At 33.1% G+C, this 25,452-nt stretch overlaps 1 protein-coding gene across 1 annotated transcript; it reads left to right on the top strand.

The window, feature by feature from the left end:
• The first annotated feature begins 12,012 nt into the window (after positions 1–12,012).
• LOC120185248 (RING-H2 finger protein ATL74-like) lies at positions 12,013–13,214 on the top strand. Its single transcript, XM_039189522.1, has one exon. It carries the CDS (start codon positions 12,537–12,539, stop codon positions 13,089–13,091), a length of 555 nt encoding a protein of 184 aa, XP_039045453.1. The 5' UTR covers positions 12,013–12,536; the 3' UTR covers positions 13,092–13,214.
• Positions 13,215–25,452: the final 12,238 nt, after the last annotated feature.

Genomic DNA, 25,452 nt, shown 5'->3' with positions numbered 1-25,452 from the left:
TAACTTTTTAATTACATGCCAACATCCATTTTCTTAACAAAATGACCTACTGATTAAGTTGCTTCTGATCTGATGGTTGCAGGAGTAATGTTGTCAAGCTGCTTAACCTGTCTCGTCTACTTTCTCGGATCCTACGTGTGAAACACTCACACGCTAAGTCATCGACTTAGTGAGGCAATGTAATAATAATAACAAGGCAAGGTAATGAAAATGTCATAATGATATGAAATGAGATGAACGCTTATACTTAATCAAGGTAGTTTACATCACCATTATCCTTACCTGTAAGCATATTACTTTAACATTCATGAATTTGTATTAATGATTTTATTGGCCCATGATATCATATTGAGAACCTAAGGTATCTGAGTATTGTGAGGTTGTGCACTATGCTGTCACCACAGCTCGTATAAATGCACCGAAGTGCCGCGTAGAATTGCACTATAGTGCCATATAATAATGTCCATAAGGACCACATAGAATTCCTTAAGAATCATATACATATGCTAGGGATCAAGTATGTGTCTCACCAGACTTCACACATGTTCCAAAGAATATATATATATATCCCGAAGGACCGCGTAGAATTTTGTCCCGAAGGACCGCGTAGACCCTCTACCCTTGGCATGCCAACTATACCTATAGTTCTCATCTACATAACATGGGCTTTTACATTTCACGTAGCCTATATCGCGTAGACATGTAAATTCTTACCTTTTCACATAGCTCATAACTTTTTCTGCATATTCATGTCATATAATGCATTTTATATGAATTCATGCCATGTCTCATAATACAGAATATGCTCATGTACCAAGATATAAAATTTAGACTTATCACAAGTCTAGAATTGAGTATATTTCTATAATTATGCTATGCATATGCACTCACCTATATTTCTTTGCCTTTTCCTCGATCGATCTTACTTGTAGATTGTTCCAGAACTCGTGTAGGCTCAGTATCTACATAAACATAATTTTCAAGATGATTATCAGATGTCTATGTCTTGAAATTAATCTTTAATAGCCTACCAATTTAAGGAATTAATAGTTTAGTCTTTCTTCTTTTTTTCTTCTTCTTCTTTTCTTCTCTTTTTTTTTATATGGGGGGAATCGGTTCTCCCCTGGGGGTATCGATTCCCCTCTAGCATTCTGGAAATTCATATTCGTTGAGTGGGTATCGATTCCCCTTGAATGGGTACCGATTCCCCTAGCCCAGAAATCCTATTTTGAGCTCGAAAATCATCTCATTTCAGCTCAAACATTCATATTTCACTCCCTTTAATACTCTTAACTTTCATACACTTACTTAAACTAATTATTATCCATTCAATACCTCTAAAACTAAAAAAACTAATCATCCATATAGAATTTAAGAATCTTACTCAAATTCCAACTTGTTCTAATTTTAATTCTATCACCTCATACTTCTTAATTAGCTTGATGACAAGTCAAATCCAGCTTCTAATTCTTATTATGACCTTTAATCTAAGATTTCATTCAATGGCTCCCAACCTTTAATCTCCCTTAACTTACAATTCTTTGAGTTCTAGGATCCTTGTTTCTCTCCATCATATTTCCTAAATCTTCATTAACCAAACCCATGCTTAACTCATAAGAATTAATCCAAAAGAAGGCAACTCACCTTTGCTTGCAAGCTTCACGGTTGGAGAAGAAGAAGAGAAATGTCTGGAACCTTGTTTATCTCAAATGCTTCCCACGTGATTTATAAAATCACCTTAAGGAATATTTAATTATTTCACTTACTAAATTACTCTTTTGCCCTCTTAATTTTCCTTCTTTATAATTCAATCCTACACCAAATAACTCAAATAGGTCATTTAACTCTTCCATCATTTTACTTAAATCACCAAATGTTGAAACTTTGCAAATTAATCACTAACCCGGCATGGAGGATGTTACATTAACACCTTTATATTTTTATGCCAAGTAGCATAAATGTGTCTAACACACATTCTATGCTCCAACTGAGGAAAATACTGATTTAATATTGGAACCAGACCCTACGATAGAAATACTATAATATTTAGTACATATATAATCTAATTGTAATAATTATTATTAAACAAAATAAGTTGAATGTTATATCTTTTGTTGGTCTGACATTAACGTCAACCCTTCACCATTTGGATGATTTAAGTATTCCATTAGCTTAGTGAGAAACCACTTCCATGATTCTTTGCATTCACCTTTTATAATTGCCCATGCTACTAGATACATTTGATTATTGTCATCCCTGCCAATTGTAACAAGAAGTTCACCTTGAATCATTGTTTTCAGAAAGCATACATCAATTACAATGAAGGGTTTGTATCCTTCTCTCCAACCTAAAAAACTAAAATAATATTAATTATTAGATATTTAAAAAATGTTGTACTAAATGCAATGTAACATTGCAAATATGAAACATATATCTTTCTTCAATGCACCAAAACATATATACACCCTATGAAATTTGTTTTGTTTTCATTATCTCTATGAACTTAAATTGAGATTGTGCTTCCAAGATTGCTACGAATCAACTCAACAGCATACCCTCACAGATTAGCATATTCATCGATATAAGAACCCCTTTGACACTGATGATAGCAAGTATATGCACCTAACTCATTCTTGCACATCTCTTTCAAGGTATCAACTTTTATTTTTAGGTCAACTAAAATCATATCCCTAAATCTCATCTCAATAAACTTAGAATTAATCATTTTGTTCTTATTTGTCTTCAAACACATGTGGACAAGATTGTATGTTTTCACAATAAGACAGTTAAACCTATTATCAAAACTTACAAATAATAACCAAGGACAATCTTTTATGCATACCACCCTCACTCTTTTTTGTTCACTTTTAATGAACCTTAAAGAAACACACTTCGCAAGAGCATATTTTTCATTACTTCCTTGAACTGGGTGTGATCTGTAAATCTAAGTCATATTTCTCACAAAGGAAATTTACAACTCTCATCATATGCATTCTCTACTCTAATATTTCCTTTGTATGCTTCACATACTCTATCATCCTCATTATCAGTATCATTATACTCTCCTAGATCATCTGAATCTAAATAATCACTTTCATGACCTTTCCATTTACCAGCATCCTCTTTCGGTCTATTTGTTTATACTACATCATTTTCAACAACTATATGATCATGAAGTTTAAAATCAGTAATGTCTTCATTGTCACTATCAGCTAATAAACTATTGGTACCTTTACCTCTCAATGTTTGCCTAATTGATTTAACTTCTTCATCAACATCATAATGTATTTCAATATCCAACAAAAAATTTTAGAGACTCCTCTGATGCTTCTTCCTCACTAATATCAACTTCATAGAGGGTTGGATCATCATTATTGACTATATCTTCAATTTCAGTAGTGTTTACAGTTTCATTATAGACCACATAGTTTACAACATCATTCCCAACATTTTTCTCTTCAATACCAATTTCCACAATGTTTAGGGCTTCAATTCTAATATTTTCCTCTTCAAAACCAATTTCTACACTATTTAAAACTTCAATTTTATTATTTTCCTCTTCAAGATCAGTGTGTCCACAGTCTTTACAGCTTCAATTTCAATAATTTTCTCTTCAATACCAGTGTCCACAGTGTTTACAACTTCAATTCCAATAATTTCCTCTTCAAGAGCAATCTTATTAGTATGCACAATGTCCACACCTTTAGTTCTAATATTGCCCTCAATTACCTCTTTACTTTTTTTAATAGCTTAACATACCACATAATTATTTGTGTGGTCCACATAAAAATCTACAAACACCCTTAGTGTTCAAAATCCCTAAACATTACCTAACTGATTCATCATCTACCATTATCACCAATGCATCATTATTGAATATAACATCTGGTATCTTATAGTACAACCATGAATTAGAGGCATACCCTAAATCCTTCATATTCTCAATTAAATCTCAATAACAAAGTATATATGGTCAACTTGAAACTTTTCAACTTTTCCATCTACATACTCAAATTTAGGTGAACCTACAAATTTACCTCCACGATTTTACTGTAACACAAAAATTTCTGGTTCAGTACCCATCATGTAACACAACAACCATGATATTAATAAACATATTAATAATTTAATAATAGTAGAAAATTTTAGTCTCCAAATTAAATTATTAAACAAATGAAAATAGAGAATTTTTGTAGTTTTCAATAAAAATCAACTTATATGGAATATAACTATTTAAAAACAAAAAACAAAAAGGAGAGAATCTAAGTCTCTTTTCAGTTAAAAGCATGGGGACCATGATAGGAAAAAAATAAGGCTTAAGGGGACCATGGAAAACTTTGTGAAAGTGTATTCAAACCAAAAGGCTTTAATATACAAAAGGTGCCCAACGTATGTCCGTTTTTATAGTTTAGTGTCTAACGTTTTTTTCGTTATAGTTTGGTGCCTAACGTTTCATTCCGTTACTCAAAATGGGTCATGCCATGGCGGACCATTAGTTTTCTTCGTTAAGTGACATGTGTCACAATCTGGCAATTTTAAAAATTTATTTTTTAAAATAAATATTAAAAATATTATTATATTTATAAAAAAAAACCCTTATTTCTTTTAAATTACAAAAAACTCAAATCCTAACACCGAAACTTACCCACGGCGGCGGACAGTGACTACGAAGTGACCCATCGGTTGGGTTTTAAGTGAACGACGATAAGGAAGCTAAATATAGTGGCGGTGAGGCAAACAGAGGTCAGAGGCGGTCGGAATAGTCCAAAATCTGAGGCGTCAGGGTGGGTTTTCGGTGAAACTTCAAGGGTTCGATTCCGGCGATCGATGACGGCTATCCACGAATTATTTTGGGAGTTTTAATCATAGGGGCAAGGAGCTTCGATTGGGCTAGGTGGTGACAAGAACAGACGAGCGGCGGCGGCGGTCGGCGTGGGTTTAGGGCTTGAAATGAAGGTTTTCAAAGTTTTGAGATTATTTTGAAATTAATGTGTTTTTTATTTTAAAAATATATATAATTTTTGGGATTTTTCTCATTCGAACAAATCAATAATTAGTCAAACCCAAATAAAACCGGAAATCATCAAACCCATAAGAAATAACATGAATGTGAACAAAAACACAAACAGTATGCAAGCATTCAATAAACATGAGAAAATCCCAAAAATCATATATTTTTTAAAATAAAAAACATATTAATTTTGAAATAATCTCAAAACTTTAAAAACTTTCATTTCAACCGCTAAACCCACGCCTACCGCTCGTCTGTTCTTGTAACATCCCAAAAAGTGGGCTAGTAATTTTTGAAAGTTTGATGATCAAAGTAGAAAATTGAGAAAAGTTTAAAGACATAAATGATATTTTTCCCAAAAAGAATATTATTCCATAAATAGATTTATTTAGTGACCAAATTATAAATTTGGTAAAGTTTAGTGACTAAAGTATAAACTTTAAAAAGTTTAGGGACCAAAATGTAATTTTAAAAAGTTACAAATGGGTCGCGAATATAATAAAATAAAAATATTATTTAACATTTTTAAAATGTTGGAAAATAATATTTAATGGTTTAATTTCATGTTTAATTTGAACCTTTGGATTAAGGTGACTGAATTGTAATTTTTGGAAATTGCAAGGGAAAAATGGTAAAGTGGGAAAATATTTTGCCCATCTTTTACTATTGGAAGATGATAAGGTTACTGTAGCTTGGTATTAATGTAAATATCAAGTTCATTAAGGGTAAATTAGTATAGATATTTTAATTTCAAGGGTAAATTAGTAATTTAGTATTTAATGAATTTTTAGTTCATTAAAAATTAAAAAAAGATGATGAATTATCAAAGCTTCATCATCTTCTCCAGCATCTTCACGTGTGTTCTCTTCCAATGTAAGAAAATATTTCTTTTCCATTTTTGAGCCAATTTCTTTGGAATTTGAGTTATGTCGTGAACTAGGAAAGTGATCTACGTAAAAAACGATATCATTTGATACCAATATTTCTTTCTAATCTTGATGAATTTCAAAGATCCCAAATCTAAGGGTTTATGTTCATGATAGGATTCATGAAATTGATGATAAATCTTGATGAATCAGAGGTTATAGATTCATTTCCAAGCTTGATTTATGGTTAAAACATGTTTGATCTTTCTAGAAATTATTATGTAAAATTCTGTCAAATTATAAGTTGGAGAACTTTGTGTTCTGGTGAAAGTTGATTAGGGATTTGATTGTAGAGATGTTATAAGGTTGATTGAAAGTTGATTTCATGCTTGAATCGAATCAAAATCGAGCAAAATCATGAAAAACCTAGTTTTGGAACTTTAAACCATTAGGTTTTGGTCTTAAAGGATGAGAAAAATTATGTAAGGTCTGGAAATGATGTAGAAAGTATTTTACAAGCTTTGGAAAAATTCAGGGATCATTTTGTAATTTTCGAAAAGTTGAGGGACCAATTCATAATTTTTTAAAAAGTAGGAAATGGTTGTATAATCGTTTAATAGTTGATGTACTATGCTGGAAATTGTTGTTTTGGGATTGAAATGAGCATTTAGATGTGAAATATGACCATTTTGGAAGTTTAAAAGAATTGTTGATTTAAATGCAACAATTACATAGTTAGGGTGCTTAAAGGAAATTGTACCTTTTTAAAAGTAATTGGTTGGTAATAATTCCATTACTGGAATTTCTTGAATTTATAGAATTTCTGGAATTTCTATAATTTCTGGAATTACTAGAATTTCTAGTATTTAAAATTTAAGTGATAAAATGGTGAATGACCATTTTATATAAATCGGAAAAGTTGGTGCCAATATTAAAAGGAATTATTAAGTGTTAAATATTTTGATGGAAAATGAGTTTCAAGTATATTATGTATTTTGTTTTGGAGATGTGTTTATGTTAGTATAATACTAACATATGTATTGTTATGAAATTGTGATTTGTACAGATCGTGATTGATTTGTGACTAAGACAAGTCAAGTATAAAAGGATTATTGTGGATTATAGTGAGGAACATATTTTGGATTTATAAAGTGTCAAGGTGAGTGCAAATTTAATTTGTACTTATGTTATAGAATAAACATTGGCTTGCGATGAGCCAGTGACGGAGTTACTATGGTAAGAAGTGACTCCTAAAATGTTATTTAAATTGTGATGCATGCATAACATTATTTATGGATGTTTTATACATCATTGGATAGGATTTGTGATAAGTCTATTTTCCATATTGGAATGCATGATTCCATAAATACAAGCATGTGATTGATATGATGCTTATGTTTGCATGAGTACATGAAAATGGGTATATGTGTCATATGTTATTATATATGACATGATTTACATAATTACATGTATATGCGATATGTGATACTAAATTAAATGAATATATGAAAATATGATATCAGCTGTATGATATGTCTGACATGTTATTTTATGTGACATGATCGATGTGAACATATGAGAATAAAATATGAGATACGTGAATCTAATATATGTGAATACATTCATATGTGAGCAAGATATGACATACGTGTTTATATGAACATATGAGAAATGATATAAGCTATATGATATGATCTACATTATTACATGCACATGTGATATATGTGATATGATATGAACCTATGTGATATCGGTTATATGAAAAAAGATATATGAGATCATACAAGAATGTTATACAATGATCTATGAGATCATACAAGAATGATACAAGTGATGTGAACTATTATAAATGATAATGCTCATGTCATGTGATATGAGAGTTAGTGGTATAGTTGGCATGCCAAGAATCGAGGGTTACATCCTTCAGGATAACAAGTCCTCCGGGACACAGATTACATCCTTCGGGAAATGACATCTTGTGGGATGATAGGTCCTTCGGGACACAGTTTATACGAGTTGTGGTAATAGCATATGTGTGCACAACCTCATAGTACTCACATACCTTGAGTTCTCAGGAATGTTCATGGGCTTATAAAAGATATCAGTACTATACATGGGCTAATACATGGACTAATACATGGGATTATAAAATATATCAATATTGTGCATGGGCTATAAAAGTTATAAAAAGTGCTTGCATTATTATATGATATCATGTTATTATTGTTTACACTGAATCAAAAGTATACATGGGCTAGTACATGGGCTATTAAAAGAGATAACATAAATACACTATATGTGATGTATATGTTTTGTTATATGAAATATATTCCAAGAGTTATATGTGATACTGTGTGTACTGTTGAGTGAAATGTATTACATGATAATAATAGAGATCATGATAATGATGTTGATGTTGATAATGATGGCATATATACACGTATGCATTATGTTATATGAAATATTATATGGTTTCTATTATATGCTTTATATGCCTCACTAAGTCAACGACTTAGCGTGTGATTGTTTCACACATAGGTTCCGAGAAGAAGTAGAATGATAAAAGTTAAGCAAGACAGGCCAGTTTCTCCTTTCCAAAGATCAGATCAGAAAAGAATTGAATAGTATATATTTTGTAAACTGATTATAGTTGGCATGTAAATAAAGATTTGAATCCGCTATGCGCTAATAAGTTTTGTAAAATCTTATGATTGTATTTATGTAAAATTATTCAGTTGATTTAGTGAAAATTTTAAAATTATTCACTATTTTGTACAAGTAAATGTTTTGAAAAGTCAATGTGACACCTCGGACTTGTATTTGGGTCGGGTACGGGTTTGGGGTGCTAAATTTCTTATCACCACCCAGCCCAATCGAAGCACCTCCCCGCCATGATCAAAACCCCCAAAACAATTTATGGATAGCCATTGCCGTTTGCCGGAATCGATCCCTTGATGTTTCCCCGAAAACCCACCCCGACGCCTCGAATTTTGGATGATTCCAGCCACATCGGACCTCCGTTCGCCTAACCGCCACTATATTTAACTTCCTCATCGCCTTCCGCTCAAAACCCAACTGGTAGGTCACGTCGTAGTCGTCGTCCGCCGTCGTGGGTAAGTTTCAGTGTTAGGATTTGGATTTTTTTGTAATTTAAAAGAAATAAGGGGTTTTTTATGAATATAATAATATTTTTAATATTTATTTTTTTAAAAAAATAAAATTACCAGATTATGACACGTGTCACTTAATGGAGAAAACTAACGGTCTGTCACGGCGTGACTCATTTTGAGTAATGGAATGAAACATTAGACACCAAACTGGAACGAAAAAAACATTAGACACTAAACTGGAAAAACGAGCATTCATTGGGCACCTTTTGTATATTAAAGCCCAACCAAAACAAGACAACAAAATTTTGTAGGTGTTCGATTAAAAAACTTGAACATATAAAATCAGTCAAAGCAAGAAATGAATAACCCTAAATAAAGATACAAATTAAAACACTAAAACTTATCGACTGTTGTGGGTTTGTTTTTCTCCCTCGACAAGTTGTTTTCTCTCTCGCTTTTTCTCACTTTTGACAACCTACGTACTTTCTCTATCGCTTGGTTTTCGATTTCTTTGTAGAGGTCTGATTTTGGGAAGATATTCAATCGTGATTTTTGAGTAAAGGTCTAATATTGGGAGTGTATTCCATCGTAATTTTTGGGTATCGGTTTGATTTTAGGAATTTGTTTACTCTTCGTTTAGAGATTAGGGGAAAACTAGGAATTTTTGGGTATTTGTCTATTATAATAGGTTAGTTATTATTAAAAATAAAATTATTATTTTTTTCATTAATGCCACATCATCAAGCGGTCACGTCAACAATTTTATTTGAGTTGGAAACAGTTGGTGTCCACGTCAACAGAAACTAACGGTTCTGTTAGTCAAAACGGTTAACGGTATAAAATGATACAATTAAACAATTTTGAGGGCTAAATTGATGCGAAAATATGATGGGGAGAAATTGCTAAATTTGATCTATTACAGGGGCAACAATGACCCTTTAGCCTTGTTTTTTTTAGTTTCAAGAGTCAATCTCGAGACTCATTATACCAGTTTTGATTAGGGTTATAAAGGAGCCAAGTCGAGTTCAAGTAGTGTTGAGTTCGATTCGACTTGAAAAGTGTAAAACTTAGCTCGACTCGACTCGAAAACTCGCAAGCTTAAAATTTTCAAGTTCGACAGAATTTCAAACTCGAACCTTAAATACATGAAAGCCTTATATAGTATTTAAAAAAGAACATACAAATGGTAATATTATTATTAATTTAATTTCAAAAATCTAAAATTTTTAATATATTATTTTTTTGAGTAGCTCTCAAGCTTTTCGAATTGAGTATCAAGTAGTTTGCTTCAGCTCGTTAAAAATTCGAGTTGAGTTCGAGCTCGAGTTGAGTCCATTTGATTCAAGTATTGACCGAACTTTGATCGAGTTGATATTAAATAACTCACGGTCAGTCTCGTCTGATTTAGAGCCCTAATTTTTATACTCAACTTTATAGATGTATTTAATGATTGAGAAATCCTTAGTTGAAAAATGAAGTTAAGATAGTGAGTAAACTAATTTAAGAATCAAACCATTCTAAATCTTATACCTCGATTCTTGTAATTTTTGTCAATTTCTCTTTCATATACTCAATTCACGCTTCTTTAAAGTCAACACCTATGAAAAGCTTTGACCCGTATTGGACCATTTTAAAGTAATTAATTCTTATATGAAGAAAAAATAGTGTAAATTTTCTCTCTTTTTTTTGGTTATGTATCACATAAATCTTATGTTCTTACGTTCTGTTTTTATCCTTATTTCCTCAAAAGTATCCTCCACGCATCAATCTCGTTCATTTAGATTAAAGTTTGGTTTACTAACACCACCACCTACATTTATTCCTTGTTCAATTTAGCAATGCCCAACAACAAGCTTAGTTTAACTAAGCAAACATAGTTTGGTATTTATGGTTTAGGTTGCTTTGAGACCATTCTATTTAAGACCAACTGCCCACTGTTCTTTTACATCCTTTTACGACCTAACTGCATAAAGACATGGAACCATTGGGGTTAGCAAAGTGGTTCAAATCTGAAAATTCAACCAAAACCAACCACCATGTCTTACGCTCCATCCCAGAGGGTCCACCACACATCATCTCCATGACCTAAAACTAACCCCAACAATACTAACGTGACTCACAACTCACAAGTTTAGTTTCTGTCACCACCGGGACAAACAATGTCCTTGTCTGAGGGAAAGTATGTTTTACAAAGTAATATAATGTACTCTTATAACGGTTTATGGTTTCTTTCAAAATCGCAGTAATTGTCATGGTTTTATGTTGGAAAATAATGGATATTTTAGAACTTACAGGCATATAATTTATTGTTCAAATTAGATTTTTGAATAATAAAATTATGGTCTTTTATTGTATTTCATGAGACCTTTAAAACAATATATAATATGCTCCAAATATTTAAGACATAAATGAGAAATCGATGCTTAAAGTATGCTACATGTAAATGTTGTTGAGAAAAGTTAGTGCTCAAAACACTTTCATCTGCGTGGAAAGAGTAAGGGGTTTAAAATGTGTATATATACTAGAACCAATTTGATGATTAGTGAAGTGCTTGCATAATGTATGTGATGTGAAATATCTAGGCATAGCGATTGCAAATTATTTCCTTGGGAAAAAAAAGTAAATTTAGTTTTAGTGATAGAAAAAGACTGTCAGATCCTCCATACAAGTGATCCAACCTCTGCTCCAGAACTTATTTCCTTAATCCTTAGATTATTTATGTTTTATCTCTGACATTTTATACCTGTTACCTAACACCATCTAAAAAGGAGATTATATGAAATCCGTTCATTGATTCATCATTTCAAGGATAACTTTAATGCAGTTTTGGAGTTGGGAGGTATTTTGTAGGCAAAAGGATGAGTTACATACATGTAGATATGTGCCCATGATGATATCAAATGTGACAATTAAACAAATCAGTAAATGGCAGCAAAGTTGCCACTTCCCACTATAGATGAAGCTCACTACCCAACCTTTTCGTCATTGGCTCGAACCACGCTGGAACTACTGGGTTTATCAAACATCTGTTTAATCAAAGGGATGATGATTAGGTAGGCAAACCCGTCACAATTATTTCTTTACTTTAACTATGGATCTTCCACTTGTATCTAACCACATATCTCTTGAAAACCTGACCCCCCACAATCGCAGCAACCGGCTTCGTATAAATTACCCTTTTCTCTCTATTTTTCTGCCACTGCAGAACTATAGCCTCTAAGCCATGGATTCTAGACCCTAAATAGAGAGAATCGGGTAAGGCCTCAACTTTGCTTTTGGTGTTTTCATATCCAGTCCTGTTGGTTTTTCCTTTTTTTGGTTTATAGAAGAGGCAGCATGTTTGGACCATTTTATTGAGAAGATGGGGAATCCTGCAGGAAAAATCGGTCCCAGATTTTGCTTATCTTAGAAACAAAGAAGATGCTCATTTTATGTCTTTTTTCTAGTTGGAATCTTTACAACATTATTGTAGTACTGTAAGCATAAAGGGACCTCCCCTCCAACACCTTTTGTTTCAATTGTTCTGCCTTGTTATCTGCGCCTGTGAATATGCATCGCCGCCTGCTCGAGACGGAAGTGAGCTTGCCGCCGGGAAACGGGAACAAAACCCATGATTCTTACATTAGCGAGACGACTTTCGACACCAACATGGTGGTTATATTGGCAGCTCTTTTATGTGCTCTAATCTGTGCTTTGGGCTTGAACTCGATAGTTCGTTGCGCTCTACGTTGCAGCCGGAGGTTTGCGATGGAAACCCCAGAGCAAGAAGCCGCTCGGTTGGCAACGACGGGTCTCAAGAAACGAGATTTGAAACAAATCCCGGTGGCTGTTTACGGAGAAGGCGTGAGCTTTCCGTCGACCGAGTGCCCCATTTGCCTGGGAGAGTTCGTCATTGGAGAAAAAGTCAGAGTGCTGCCAAAATGTAAACATGGGTTCCATGTGAGGTGTATCGACACATGGCTGCTATCACACTCATCTTGTCCGAATTGTCGGCACTCGCTGCTTCAACTCAGTGCACCGAAAACCGAGACATCACAGGGACTCAGTTCCGTACGACAACCAGATGATCATCCAAATGGCAGCGTTGCTGTGGTTCTTGAATAGGGGAAGCCATTAAATACGATTTAGAGCTTTACCGTACTTCTTGTAGCTGTTAGATTCTTTTACGGTGAAGATAAAACTGTTAAATTAACATTTAGATTTTGGGGAAGTAATGAAAGAATGATTCAGTAACAAGGTTTGAGTCAACTCGACTTCTTTTTTTGCATGTGCAACTGCACCGGGCATGTGCACATGGTTTACTAAGTACCTTTGTAGGAATTATTTAAAGCACTGGCCCCTCTTGTTTTGCACTTTCCGACTTCCTTCCTTCGCTTCGCATGGGAAAATATTGACTTCAAGTCCCAAAAGATTTTATATTTTTGGGGAATTCACAAGTACTCTTATAAATATGGATGATCAAAATTTGATTCGACTCAAAAAATTAATTTTTTTAAATTGGTATAATGCTAAAATTAGCTACTAACGTTTATCAAAATTATCATTTTACCCCATATTTTATTTTTTGGAGCATTTTGGCCCATAATATTTTATTTTAGGACAAAAAGACTCCTAACATTTAATAGAATAATCACTTTTTCTCTTATTCTTTTTTTGGGACATTTTTTCCCTCAATATTTTATTTTAGGTTAAAAAATACTCATATTTTAGAGCGTTAATCGTGTGTTAACTAGTGATTTTTATCTATATAGGGAGCTTTTTGCCCCAAAGTGAAATATTGGGGGCCAAAATGCTCCCAAAAAAGATATGGGCCAAAATGATCATTTTTGTAAACATTAGGAGTTATTTTTGACATTATGCCTTTTAAATTTTGAGTTATTTGAGTCAGATTATTCAAGTCAACCTGAATTTTACTTTCATTTTTTTAGTCTGAATCGAGTTAGAATTTACCAATTTGAGAAATTGAAAATCAAATTTTAATTATTTACAATTTAGTCATTGATTACTTTATTTCTTAAGATACTTGATTTAAAGTTTATTTTTTTACCAAATTTAAACAACACACTCCTAAACCATTGTAGAATACCTATGTAGCTTCAATTCCTTTTTTTTTGAAAACTAATTTCCTTTTTTTTCAATTTAGTCTCTTAATTTTACATGATTTCCTTATTTCTTCAACTATTCATTCATTTTAAGTCTCTTTTTTTTTTAAATTTAAATCACATGTTCCATTAACACTATAATATCAATGTAACTTCAATTCTTACTGTTAACAATAAATTTATTTCTTTTTTTCAATTTATTCAATTTGATCATTTGGTTGTTTTCTTTATAATTTTTTCTTCACATCAATTCTTTTGACTCTTGTACCTTGCCATCAATAATTTATCTTAAAATACTCCTTGTTTAAAAATATCATTATAAATTTATATGTTATTTGATTTATTAAATAACATTACAAATCTTACTTACACATGTGAACAAAAAATAATATATATATATATATATATATATATTATGATTAGAGAAAGTGTTTTTAAATTGAAATCAATATGTACCTTAATATTATAAAAAATTACAAATATGTACAAAAAAATAATATAAAGAAGATATTTAAATGATATTAAATAACATTACAAATCTTACTTACACGTGTGAAAAAAATAATACATACATACATGCATATATATATATATATATATATATATATATATATATATATATATATATATATATATATATATATATATTATATGATTAGGAAAAGTATTTTTAAATTGAAACCAATATGTACCATAATATTAGAGAAAGTATTTTTAAATTCAAAGGATAGCATGGTCGCGGCTGGTGGTCAGTTGCTAAATGCTTAGGGTGCTTGGATATTCGGATTTACCCGGAGCTCGGGGAGATGCTCAATTCTCGTCGCCCAACTTTGGGCGATTCATGACATCTTAAGCCATGCTTGGAGATAAGGCTTTCGATTCATTGAGGTTGAAATCAATAATCATGAGGTTGCAAGTATTTGTAACAAAGTTTCAGAGGGGAAGTGTGTAGACACTCATTTTCTTAAAAGATAGTACTAGCAAGAGTTTCTCTTTTAGGAGGACTCTTCCACCACAATATCTTTTAAAGCAACAACCACACCAACAAACGTACAACAACCGAGCAAGGAGTCTAGTTGCATTAGGATTCTATTGTTAATAGGATTCTAAAAATAGTTAGCTTTTTTCACTATAAATACATGTAATCATCCCCATTTGTAACACACGATTTATATACAAAATACAGAGGAAAACACGGAAAATACAAAGGTAAAGCTATTGTAAACGATTCGAAAAGGAAATAAAATGTAGCATCTTTTTTACTTTTGATTCGGTCACTTACATTTACGTTTTAATTATTATTATTTTATTTATTTAACTTTATTTATACGCACATTTCTCTTGTTACTCATTTTATTTAATTGTTTTGTTATTTTTCTTTTTCTTTTTTCATATAATATTTTTTTACATTTTATACATTTTCCTTTTTACTTTAGTATATATTTTTATTTTTTTAGATTATATGTATATATATATATATTATTTTATTATCAGTTTTATTAATTTATATATATATATATTTACTATTTTTTATTTTTTATTTATTTTATATATATATATATTATTTTTACTTTTTTATTATTTTATTTATTTGTTTTATTTATATTTTTTTCTTCTTTTTCTTTATTTCTTTATTTTTTTATATTTATTTTACGTACTATTTTATCTTTACTTTCTTTATCTTATCTTTTATTAATTTGTTTTTTCTTCATTTTAATTTTATTTATTTATTTATTTCTTACCTTTTTATCTAACATGGTTTTTTGACATTCTTAAGAACACGCCTTTAAACTATCTAAGGTAAGTAATGTGATCGTATTTTTACCTTTTAATTTTAAATTACAATTTTCTTAATTTAAGACAACCGGCAAATTAATTGGTACCGAAAGGGTGGTTCAAGGGTGCTAATCCTTCCTTAACCGTAACCGACTCCCGAACCCGACACATTTCTAGTAAAAACGCAGATCAGGTAAGATGGTGTCCGACCCACCTAAATTCATTTTAAAGTAGTCGGTGGCGACTCCCAACCCAATTATTTCAAGTCGAAGCCTAATTCGGGGCCCAATCGAAAGACGGTTACGACAGCTTGGCGACTCTTCTGGGGACAGGTAAGTGAGTCAGACCGAAATTAATTTCCGGTTGTCTTTTTTAGCGAAAATTACAAGTTTAAATTTTAATTTATTTATTCGATTCTAATTGTTTATCTTTGATTATTTTTCAAATAAATAGTTATACTGACGTTTTTTAATAATTTCAGATTTTTCAAAATTTTCATCTCAGGCTCTATACCCGAGCTCCGAACCCTTTTAAGTGGGGGCGAAAACGACGCCTTCGTGGGAATTTATTCTCCGTATGGGCCTAGCAAGTAACCTTCGTGATTCATATACCTTATGTCTTCGTGTGAATTTATTCTCCGTATGGGCATAAGAGAATGTATCCTCTCGAGTTTAACTTAGTCCACATAAGCTTGTGATGGGCTTAGGACTAAGGGTCTGGTAAGCCCAAGGGGGTACCGGCAAGGAGAACTCGGGTACCGTTTTTTAGAACCTAAACCGAGAGGCTATGGAGAATTAGAGCCCACCCCAAAACCTCATTCCAAACCCTAGGTTATTTTGTTTCATGCTTTACTTTCTGTTCAAAGCATGTGAACTAGAAATTTATGCGGTTAGGACTTGTTCAAAATCAACTTGTGGGATAGAGATCATGTCCGGGTAGGAATAATAAGTATGTGGGGTAAATATCATGTAGGGTAGGACTTTTATTTTCATGATTGTTTTGATTATTATCTTTACCTTACTAACTCTTTTCATTTTTCTCTCTTTTATTTTTATTTCAATCATCTATATCATTCAAAAGAGGTGTTGATCCACCAAAAAATGTGTTCGTTAACCATAAATAATTTGCATTAATGGACAAAAGGGTTGTAATACAAGAGATAAGAACGCAGGGGTCCGACTATGGTCAGAAAAGACTCAGAAAGAAAATGAGGACAATCTGCAAGGCAACTATGTGTCACATTCGATCAAGAAGACATGGTGCCCACAATCAAGTACATCAAAAGTTAACTTTTCAAAAATAGGTTGACAAATGTGGTAGGGGCAAGATGAGAAAAAGATTACTAACCTCGAGAATCCATTCAAAGACAATAAGAACAAGATGGCAAGTCATTGTCGACAAATTCAAGAAACAAGCAAATGAACTTCAGATAATCCCTTTGATGGAGGATTTCAATGGAGTTTCCGATTCAGCAAAGGATGAAAGCCAAAGATGCAGTCATTCGATGCTTTTGGGAACCAGTACAAAAAAATAACTCAACATTTTCACGGTTCATCCAAAGAGGTCGGAGCGGTTCAACAGGTTATTCAACCGGTGAAAGACGAAGACAAATGACTAGTCAACCTGTTCTGGGTCTAGAGGATTTAGTCTGGATGTACCTTTAAATATGTTTATTGTCTCTTAAAAGATAAACACTTTGTCCCAATAAAGATTATTTATAATAACAGTCTAACAGACATGTTTTTGGATCAATGCCTCGAGCATTTCATGCATTTTGCATCTACATTTCATTTTTAAGCATTTTCATAAACATGAAATTTCTTCATGGAGGATTCGACGAAGTGGTCTTAACCACATAACACCACATGGAAGCAAGATTTTAACAATTAAAGAAAAAACTGAAATCAGTACAGTGGGAGCTTGATCAGTTGATTGTAGGACTAAGCCTGCCAGGATGATCTGAGAAAAGAGTCCCCGTCTCCTAAGGGCTACGATGTTGAAGTTGTTTGCAGTTACCACATAGGAACCCCCAAACATTCCTCTGAGAACTATAAGGCACTGAAGCGCAAGATCCAAAACCTGATGGCTTCAGGGGCATGGACAGCCGAAGAATGAGGCATTCCATATGCCATTTACACTTAGAGGATTGTTTTGTTTGAACACATCTTTGATCTTTTATGTTTGTTTAATCTTTTAAACGATTGAATTTATGCTACTTTCTAAGGTGGAGCAATTGAACAAATTTTAATCTTTAGTTCTTCGAATATTAAATGAATTAAGGATTCTTTTAATTCTTCAAGAATTATAGATTTTTGACATATGGCAAGATTATACCGTTCTTATCTGTCTCAAACCTCAAAATAAAATACCTTGATTCTTTACCCAAAATAACTCATGGTCGTTACCAAAAAGACCAAATTTTGACACTACCTCCCTTTGAATTTTTTTTAACAATGCCTTTATCTTTTGATACACACATACCTTTCTTGAGTCAATAAAGTCACACATTGACTTTTTAGACTCAAAATTGACATTTTTATACCATTAAAACCCAAGGCATTGAGTTGTTCATTTAAACATGAGCATTCTTCTAAGACACAACTTGGGGCATCTCGCAGGGAGCCTGAACATTGAGACATGCTGGGGGTAGAATCCACTCGAAATAATTCTACCATGCATTAATTACACTATTTTCATGTGAATAAAAATAATCCTGAAAATCTATCACCCTGGGGATACCTCTTCTGTGAAAGCTTCCATGTATGAAATGATGAACGGCTTTCTTTCTTTACCTCTTTAACAACAGGAGAAATATATATCTCTTGTGTCCCCTTTTGAGCCTATAGTATTTTTCTTCTGATTCATCCCTAACCAAGGATCACCCTCCACACTGGGGGGCAAGGTGGAGAAAATATGCTCGCATGAGTGAAGACATTGATTCAGATGAGGTACCGAAAGGTGAACCAAATGCCAAGTGCAAAGATTCAATCAAAACAAAAAGAAAAAAGAGAAAAAAAGCAAAGAGAATAAAAAAGAAAAAAAAGGAAAATTGAAGAAAAAAGAAGACAAGATGCATATGCAAAGATTCTCTCGATTCAAACGATGAATCGAGATTTAAACTATGAGATTAATCAAGCACAATCATTTCGAATACTGAACCACTTCACTCGAAGATCATAGATCATCAAATGAGATTGATCAATCACAATCATTTCTGAATTAGTGCACCACTCTACTCGAATATCATGGAGCATCAAGAGAGAGACACATACGAGCAGATTCAAATTGAGCAAGATATGATCGAAGACATCAGAATGAATTGATCCTTGGTTCAATCACCCTTAACACTTGTTTGGGACCTTTTATCCATTTCTTTTATAACCATGAACCATGACCTACGTTATGTGCCTTAAAAGTCCCTTCTAATCATACATGGATTTCTGAACAGAAGATACTATCTTCAGATTTCATACTGCTCATGAGGATTAATCTTTATTTGCAAAAAACAGTGTAATTAATGTATGATAGAGAAAAATAACAAAGGGGGTTCAAGACGTAAATTACGAATGACGTCTTGAAACCAAAGGAGGATTCGAGTTGAAAATCTGAAAAGGTGGCTCGAATACAAAAAATGGGAAGTTGAGGTCATCGCACGAATTCCTTGATAAGGCATCGCACAATCCGAGCTTGACCATGAAAGCTGGGAATCGGAGAACACTTCCAATAGAGGAACATACAATATACCCCATCAAACCTTTGAGCATCAAATAAACAAAAATGCCAAACCTTTGACCAACACAATAACCTGAGACTTTTATCATTTCCTTACTTAACCATTTCCCAAAAATAGATTTGATCTTGGCACGTGTCAAATAGCTATAATTTGTTGAAGAATTAACAATGTAATTAATTCTTTGATATCCAATGAACTCTAGTTTTATGATTTGTCTCAATTGTAAAACCGTGAAAGGGGCAATATTTTCAAAACTTTTGATTAAACATTTTTTGAAACTCTTTTTGATATTTTCATAACTTTGGAAATAAAATAGAAATATAAACATTTGTTTTCAAACAAGACAATCTCTCTAGAGTGGATCTTGGTAAATGACATGTGGCTCTCAGACATAAAACTCATGCTTAGAATCAATGCTGAAGCAAGAAATGAGGAATATTGGGGGCATTTTTAGAGATTTAACATCGAATATTGAGGTATATTTGGGGATTCAACATCCTGATATGAATTATCAGACCTTCTGAAGATATTTCCTCCATATGCAGGAACAAGAACACAAAGGACGAGACTCCATCAAAGGGATAAAACAGAACTAATTCATGTTACATGCATCTTAGACATACTTAAGAGCATTGCATTTATCATTTTTTGTATACATAAGTTTTTGCAGCTTTTAGAGTCAAGTTTCAACTTCAAAGATGAAGGATGCTCGATTCAAAAGAACATGGTGGTTGCTCTACCTCACAGCGAAGGGGCGACTGTCTGACAACAAAACAACTTTCCAGTTTCAGTCAGATTCAATTTCAACTTCACGGATAAGGATATTGAACTCAAAGCGACACAATTTGCTCGAGAGTAGATTTCAACTTCACGACGAAAGATATCTAGCTCGAAGCCAAACTTCACAATAAAGGAGTCATCAACAGTTTTGACTTCACGGTGAAGGGAATAGTGTCCACCCACAACATACAATACTTGGATTTCAACTTCACAACGAAGGATATCCAAGTCAAGGCTCAACTTCACGATGAAAGGGCCACATGTGATTTCAACTCCATGACGGAGGATATCGTGCCACTCGAGACAACACAAGTTCAACTCCACAACGAAGGGACGACTGGTTGTCAACAAACAATTTCCCAATTTCAGAGCCAATTTCAACTTCACAGCGAAAGATATTGGACTCGAGAAAACACAAGTCCAACTTCACAACGAAGGGATGGTTGGTTGCAATTTCCCAATTTCGGAGCCAATTTCAACTTCACATCGAAGGATATTGGACTCGAGACAACACAAGCTCAACTTCACAACGAAGGGACGGCTGGCTGTCAACAAACAATTTCTTAGTTCCAGAGCCAATTTTAACTTTACGGCGGAGGATATTGGACTCAGAACAATACAACTTACTTGGATTTCAACTTCACGATGAATGATATCCAATTCCAAGGCTCAACTTCACAATGAATGGGTCATCCAAGGTTTCAACTTCACGACGAAGGGAATCGTGCTCACCATTGTCTCTCTTGAGACAGTTTCCAAGTTTCCCTTGAAACAAAATATTTAAATCTGGTTTCATTGAAACTAATTTCGTCTCCCTTGAGACATTTTCTTTTGGAACTAAATTTTGTCTCCCTTGAGACAGTTTCTCTTGAAACATAAACATTGAAAACATTTCCCTTGAAATGAATTTTATCTCGATTGAGATAGTTTCCCTTGAAACAAAATTTTGTCTCCCTTGAAACATAAACATTGAAAACATTTCCCTTGAAATAAATTTTATCTCGCTTGGGGTAGTTTCCCTTGAAACAAAACTTTGTCCCCCTTGAGACAGTTTCTCTTGAAACATAAACACTGAAAACATTTCCTTTGAAATTAATTTTATCTCTCTTGAGATAGTTTCCCTTGGAACAAAATTTTGTCTCCCTTTAGATAGTTTTTATTGAAACATAAACCTTGAAAACGTTTCCCTTGAAACACAAAATATTTAAACCAGTTCCCCTTAAAATGAGTTTTGAGAGAGTTTCCCTTGAAACAAAATCTTGTCTCTCTTGAGACAGTTTCCCTTGAAACAAATTTTGTCTCTCTTGAGACAGTTTCCCTTGAAACAAAATCTTTGAATATATTTTCCTTGAAACAAATTTCGTCTCCCTTGAGACAGTTTCTTTTGAAACAAATTTTGTCCTTATTGAGACAGTTTCTCTTGAAACACAAAAAAACCCCTCGAAATTGTTTCTCTTGAGACACACACACAAAAAACCTTTGAAAATATTTCTCTTGAAACACCAAACCCTCGAGTTCGATTACACTCAGCTTCGAGGGCACATCATTTACAACATAACTCAAGGCTAGAAGGGTTATCTGTCACCAAAAGACCTTCGAGTTCGACTATGCTCAGCTCTAAGGCACATCATTTACAGCATAACTCAAGGCAAAAAAGGCTATCTGTCAATAAAATTGTCGAGTTCGATTCCATTCAGCTCGATGACACCTCAATCACACTATTATCCGGTTGCAATCGAGGTTTTTCAAGCCGAGAAGAAGGTCTGGGTTAACCATGCCTTAGTAGCAAGAAGCATTTTTTCCGTCAGCATAGCTTAAGTCGAGAAAAGCTATTTGTCAGCGAAGACTTTTCGAGTTCGGTTTCATTCAGTTCGAGGGCATATCAACCACATTGTGGAGTCAAGAGATTACTTTCTAGTCGAATTTTTAGCCAAGGTCTTTAAACCGAGAAGAAGACCAAAGTGGACTACAACGAGAAGCCACATTCTGATTCAAATCATTTCAAGATGGACTCGACTTCGCGACGGAGGAGCCATTCGCAATTCAATTCGACAAGTAGTTATTCTTCAACTCCACTGAACGAAAATTTGTGTCTTTTTATCTTTGTCTATTTTTTGTTCTACGAAAAAGGACAAAGAGGGGCAGCTGTAGACACTCATTTTCTTAAAAGATAGTACTAGCAAGAGTTTCTCTCCTAGGAGGACTCTTCCACCACCATATCTTTAAAAGCAACAACCACACCAACAAATGTGCAACAACCGAGCAAAGAGTCTAGTTGCATTAGGATTCTATTGTTAATAGGATTCTAAAAATAGTTAGCTTTTTTCACTATAAATACATGTAATCCTCCCCATTTGTAACACACGATTTACATACAAAATACAGAGGAAAACACAGAAAATACAAAGGCAAAGCTATTGTAAACGATTCGAAAAGGAAATCAAAGATAACATCTTTTTTACTTTCTATTCGGTCTCTTACATTTACGTTTTAATTATTATTATTTTATTTATTTAACTTTATTTATACGCACATTTCTCTTGTTACTCATTTTATTAATTGTTTTTTTTTTTCTTTCTTTTTTTTCATGTAATATTTTTTACATTTATGCATTTTCTTTTTTACTTTAGTATATATTTTATTTTTTAGATTATATATATATATATATTTTATTATCAGTTTTATTAATTTATATATATATATATATACTATTTTTTTTTTTTTTTTTTATATATATATATATTATTTTTACTTTTTTTTATTTTATTTATTTGTTTTTTTATATTTTTTTCTTCTTTTTCTTTATTTCTTTATTTTTTTTATTTATTTTACGTACTATTTTATCTTACTTTCTTATCTTATCTTTTATTTAATTTGTTTTTCTTCATTTAATTTTATTTATTTATTTATTTCTTACCTTTTTATCTAACATGGTTTTTGACTTAAGACCACCTTTAAAACTATCTAAGGTAAGTAATTGTGATCGTATTTTTACCTTTATTTTACCTTTAAATTATTGATCGTAACCGTACTCCCGAACCCGACACATTTCTAGTAAAAACGCAGATCAGGTAAGATGGTGTCCGACCCACCTAAATTCATTTTAAAGTAGTCGGTGGCGACTCCCAACCCAATTATTTCAAGTCGAATCCTAATTCGGGGCCCAATCGAAAGACGGTTACGACAGCTTGGCGCCTCTGGGGACAGGTAAGTGAGTCAGACCGAAATTAATTTCCGGTTGTCTTTTTAGCAAAAATTACAAGTTTAAATTTTAATTTATTTATTCGATTCTAATTGTTTATCTTTGATTATTTTTCAAATAAATAGTTATACTGACGTTTTTTAATAATTTCAGATTTTTCAAAATTTTCATCTCAGGCTCTATACCTGAGCTCCGAACCCTTTTAAGTGGGGGCGAAAACGACGCCTTCGTGGGAATTTATTCTCCGTATGGGCCTAGCAAGTAACCTTCGTGATTCATATACCTTATGTCTTCGTGTGAATTATTTCCGTATGGGCATAAGAGAATGTATCCTCTCGAGTTTAACTTAGTCCACATAAGCTTGTGATGGGCTTAGGACTAAGGGTCTGGTAAGCCCAAGGGGGGTACCGGCAAGGAGAACTCGGGTACCGTTTTTTAGAACCTAAACCGAGAGGCTATGGAGAATTAGAGCCCACCCCAAAACCTCATTCCAAACCCTAGGTTATTTTATTTCATGCTTTACTTTCTGTTCAAAGCATGTGAACTAGAAATTTATGCGGTTAGGACTTGTTCAAAATCAACTTGTGGGATAGAGATCATGTCCGGGTAGGAATAATAAGTATGTGGGGTAAATATCATGTAGGGTAGGACTTTTATTTTCATGATTGTTTTGATTATTATCTTTACCTTACTAACTCTTTCCATTTTTTCTCTCTTTTATTTTTATTTCAATCATCTATATCATTCAAAAGAGGTGTTGATCCACCAAAAAATGTGTTCGTTAACCATAAATAATTTGCATTAATGGACAAAAGGGTTGTAATACAAGAGATAAGAACGCAGGGGTCCGACTATGGTCAGAAAAGACTCAGAAAGAAAATGAGGACAATCTGCAAGGCAACTATGTGTCACATTCGATCAAGAAGACATGGTGCCCACAATCAAGTACATCAAAAGTTAACTTTTCAAAAATGGGTTGACAAATGTGGTAGGGGCAAGATGAGAAAAAGATTACTAACCTCGAGAATCCATTCAAAGACAATAAGAACAAGATGGCAAGTCATTGTCGACAAATTCAAGAAACAAGCAAATGAACTTCAGATAATCCCTTTGATGGAGGATTTCAATGGAGTTTCCGATTCAGCAAAAGATGAAAGCCAAAGATGCAGTCATTTGATGCTTTTGGGAACCAGTACAAAAAAATAACTCAACATTTTCACGGTTCATCCAAAGAGGTCGGAGCGGTTCAACAGGTTATTCAACCGGCGAAAGACGAAGACAAATGACTAGTCAACCTGTTCTGGGTCTAGAGGATTTAGTCTGGATGTACCTTTAAATATGTTTATTGTCTCTTAAAAGATAAAACACTTTTGTCCCAATAAAGATTATTTATAATAACAGTCTAACAGACATGTTTTTGGATCAATGCCTCGAGCATTTCATGCATTTTGCATCTACATTTCATTTTTAAGCATTTTCATAAACATGAAATTTCTTCATGGAGGATTCGACGAAGTGGTCTTAACCACATAACACCACATGGAAGCAAGATTTTAACAATTAAAGAAAAAACTGAAATCAGTACAGTGGGAGCTTGATCAGTTGATTGTAGGACTAAGCCTGCCAGGATGATCTGAGAAAAGAGTCCCCGTCTCCTAAGGGCTACGATGTTGAAGTTGTTTGCAGTTACCACATAGGAACCCCCAAACATTCCTCTGAGAACTATAAGGAACTGAAGCGCAAGATCCAAAACCTGATGGCTTCAGGGGCATGGACAGCCGAAGAAGGAGGCATTGCATATGCCATTTACACTTAGAGGATTGTTTTGTTTGAACACATCTTTGATTTTATGTTGTTTAATCTTTTAAACGA

The sequence above is a fragment of the Hibiscus syriacus genome, unplaced genomic scaffold, assembly GCF_006381635.1.
Source record: "Hibiscus syriacus cultivar Baekdansim isolate YM2019G1 unplaced genomic scaffold, ASM638163v2 tig00113084_pilon, whole genome shotgun sequence".
Lineage (NCBI taxonomy): Eukaryota > Viridiplantae > Streptophyta > Magnoliopsida > Malvales > Malvaceae > Hibiscus > Hibiscus syriacus.
Note: the sequence above shows the minus strand (reverse complement) of the source record. Positions and strands in the feature narration are given on the sequence as shown.

What these genes read in the sequence shown, in the direction of transcription:
- LOC120185248 (XM_039189522.1), top strand. Translation starts at nt 12,537, where the DNA reads ATGCATCGCCGCCTGCTCGAGACGGAAGTGAGCTTGCCGCCGGGAAAC.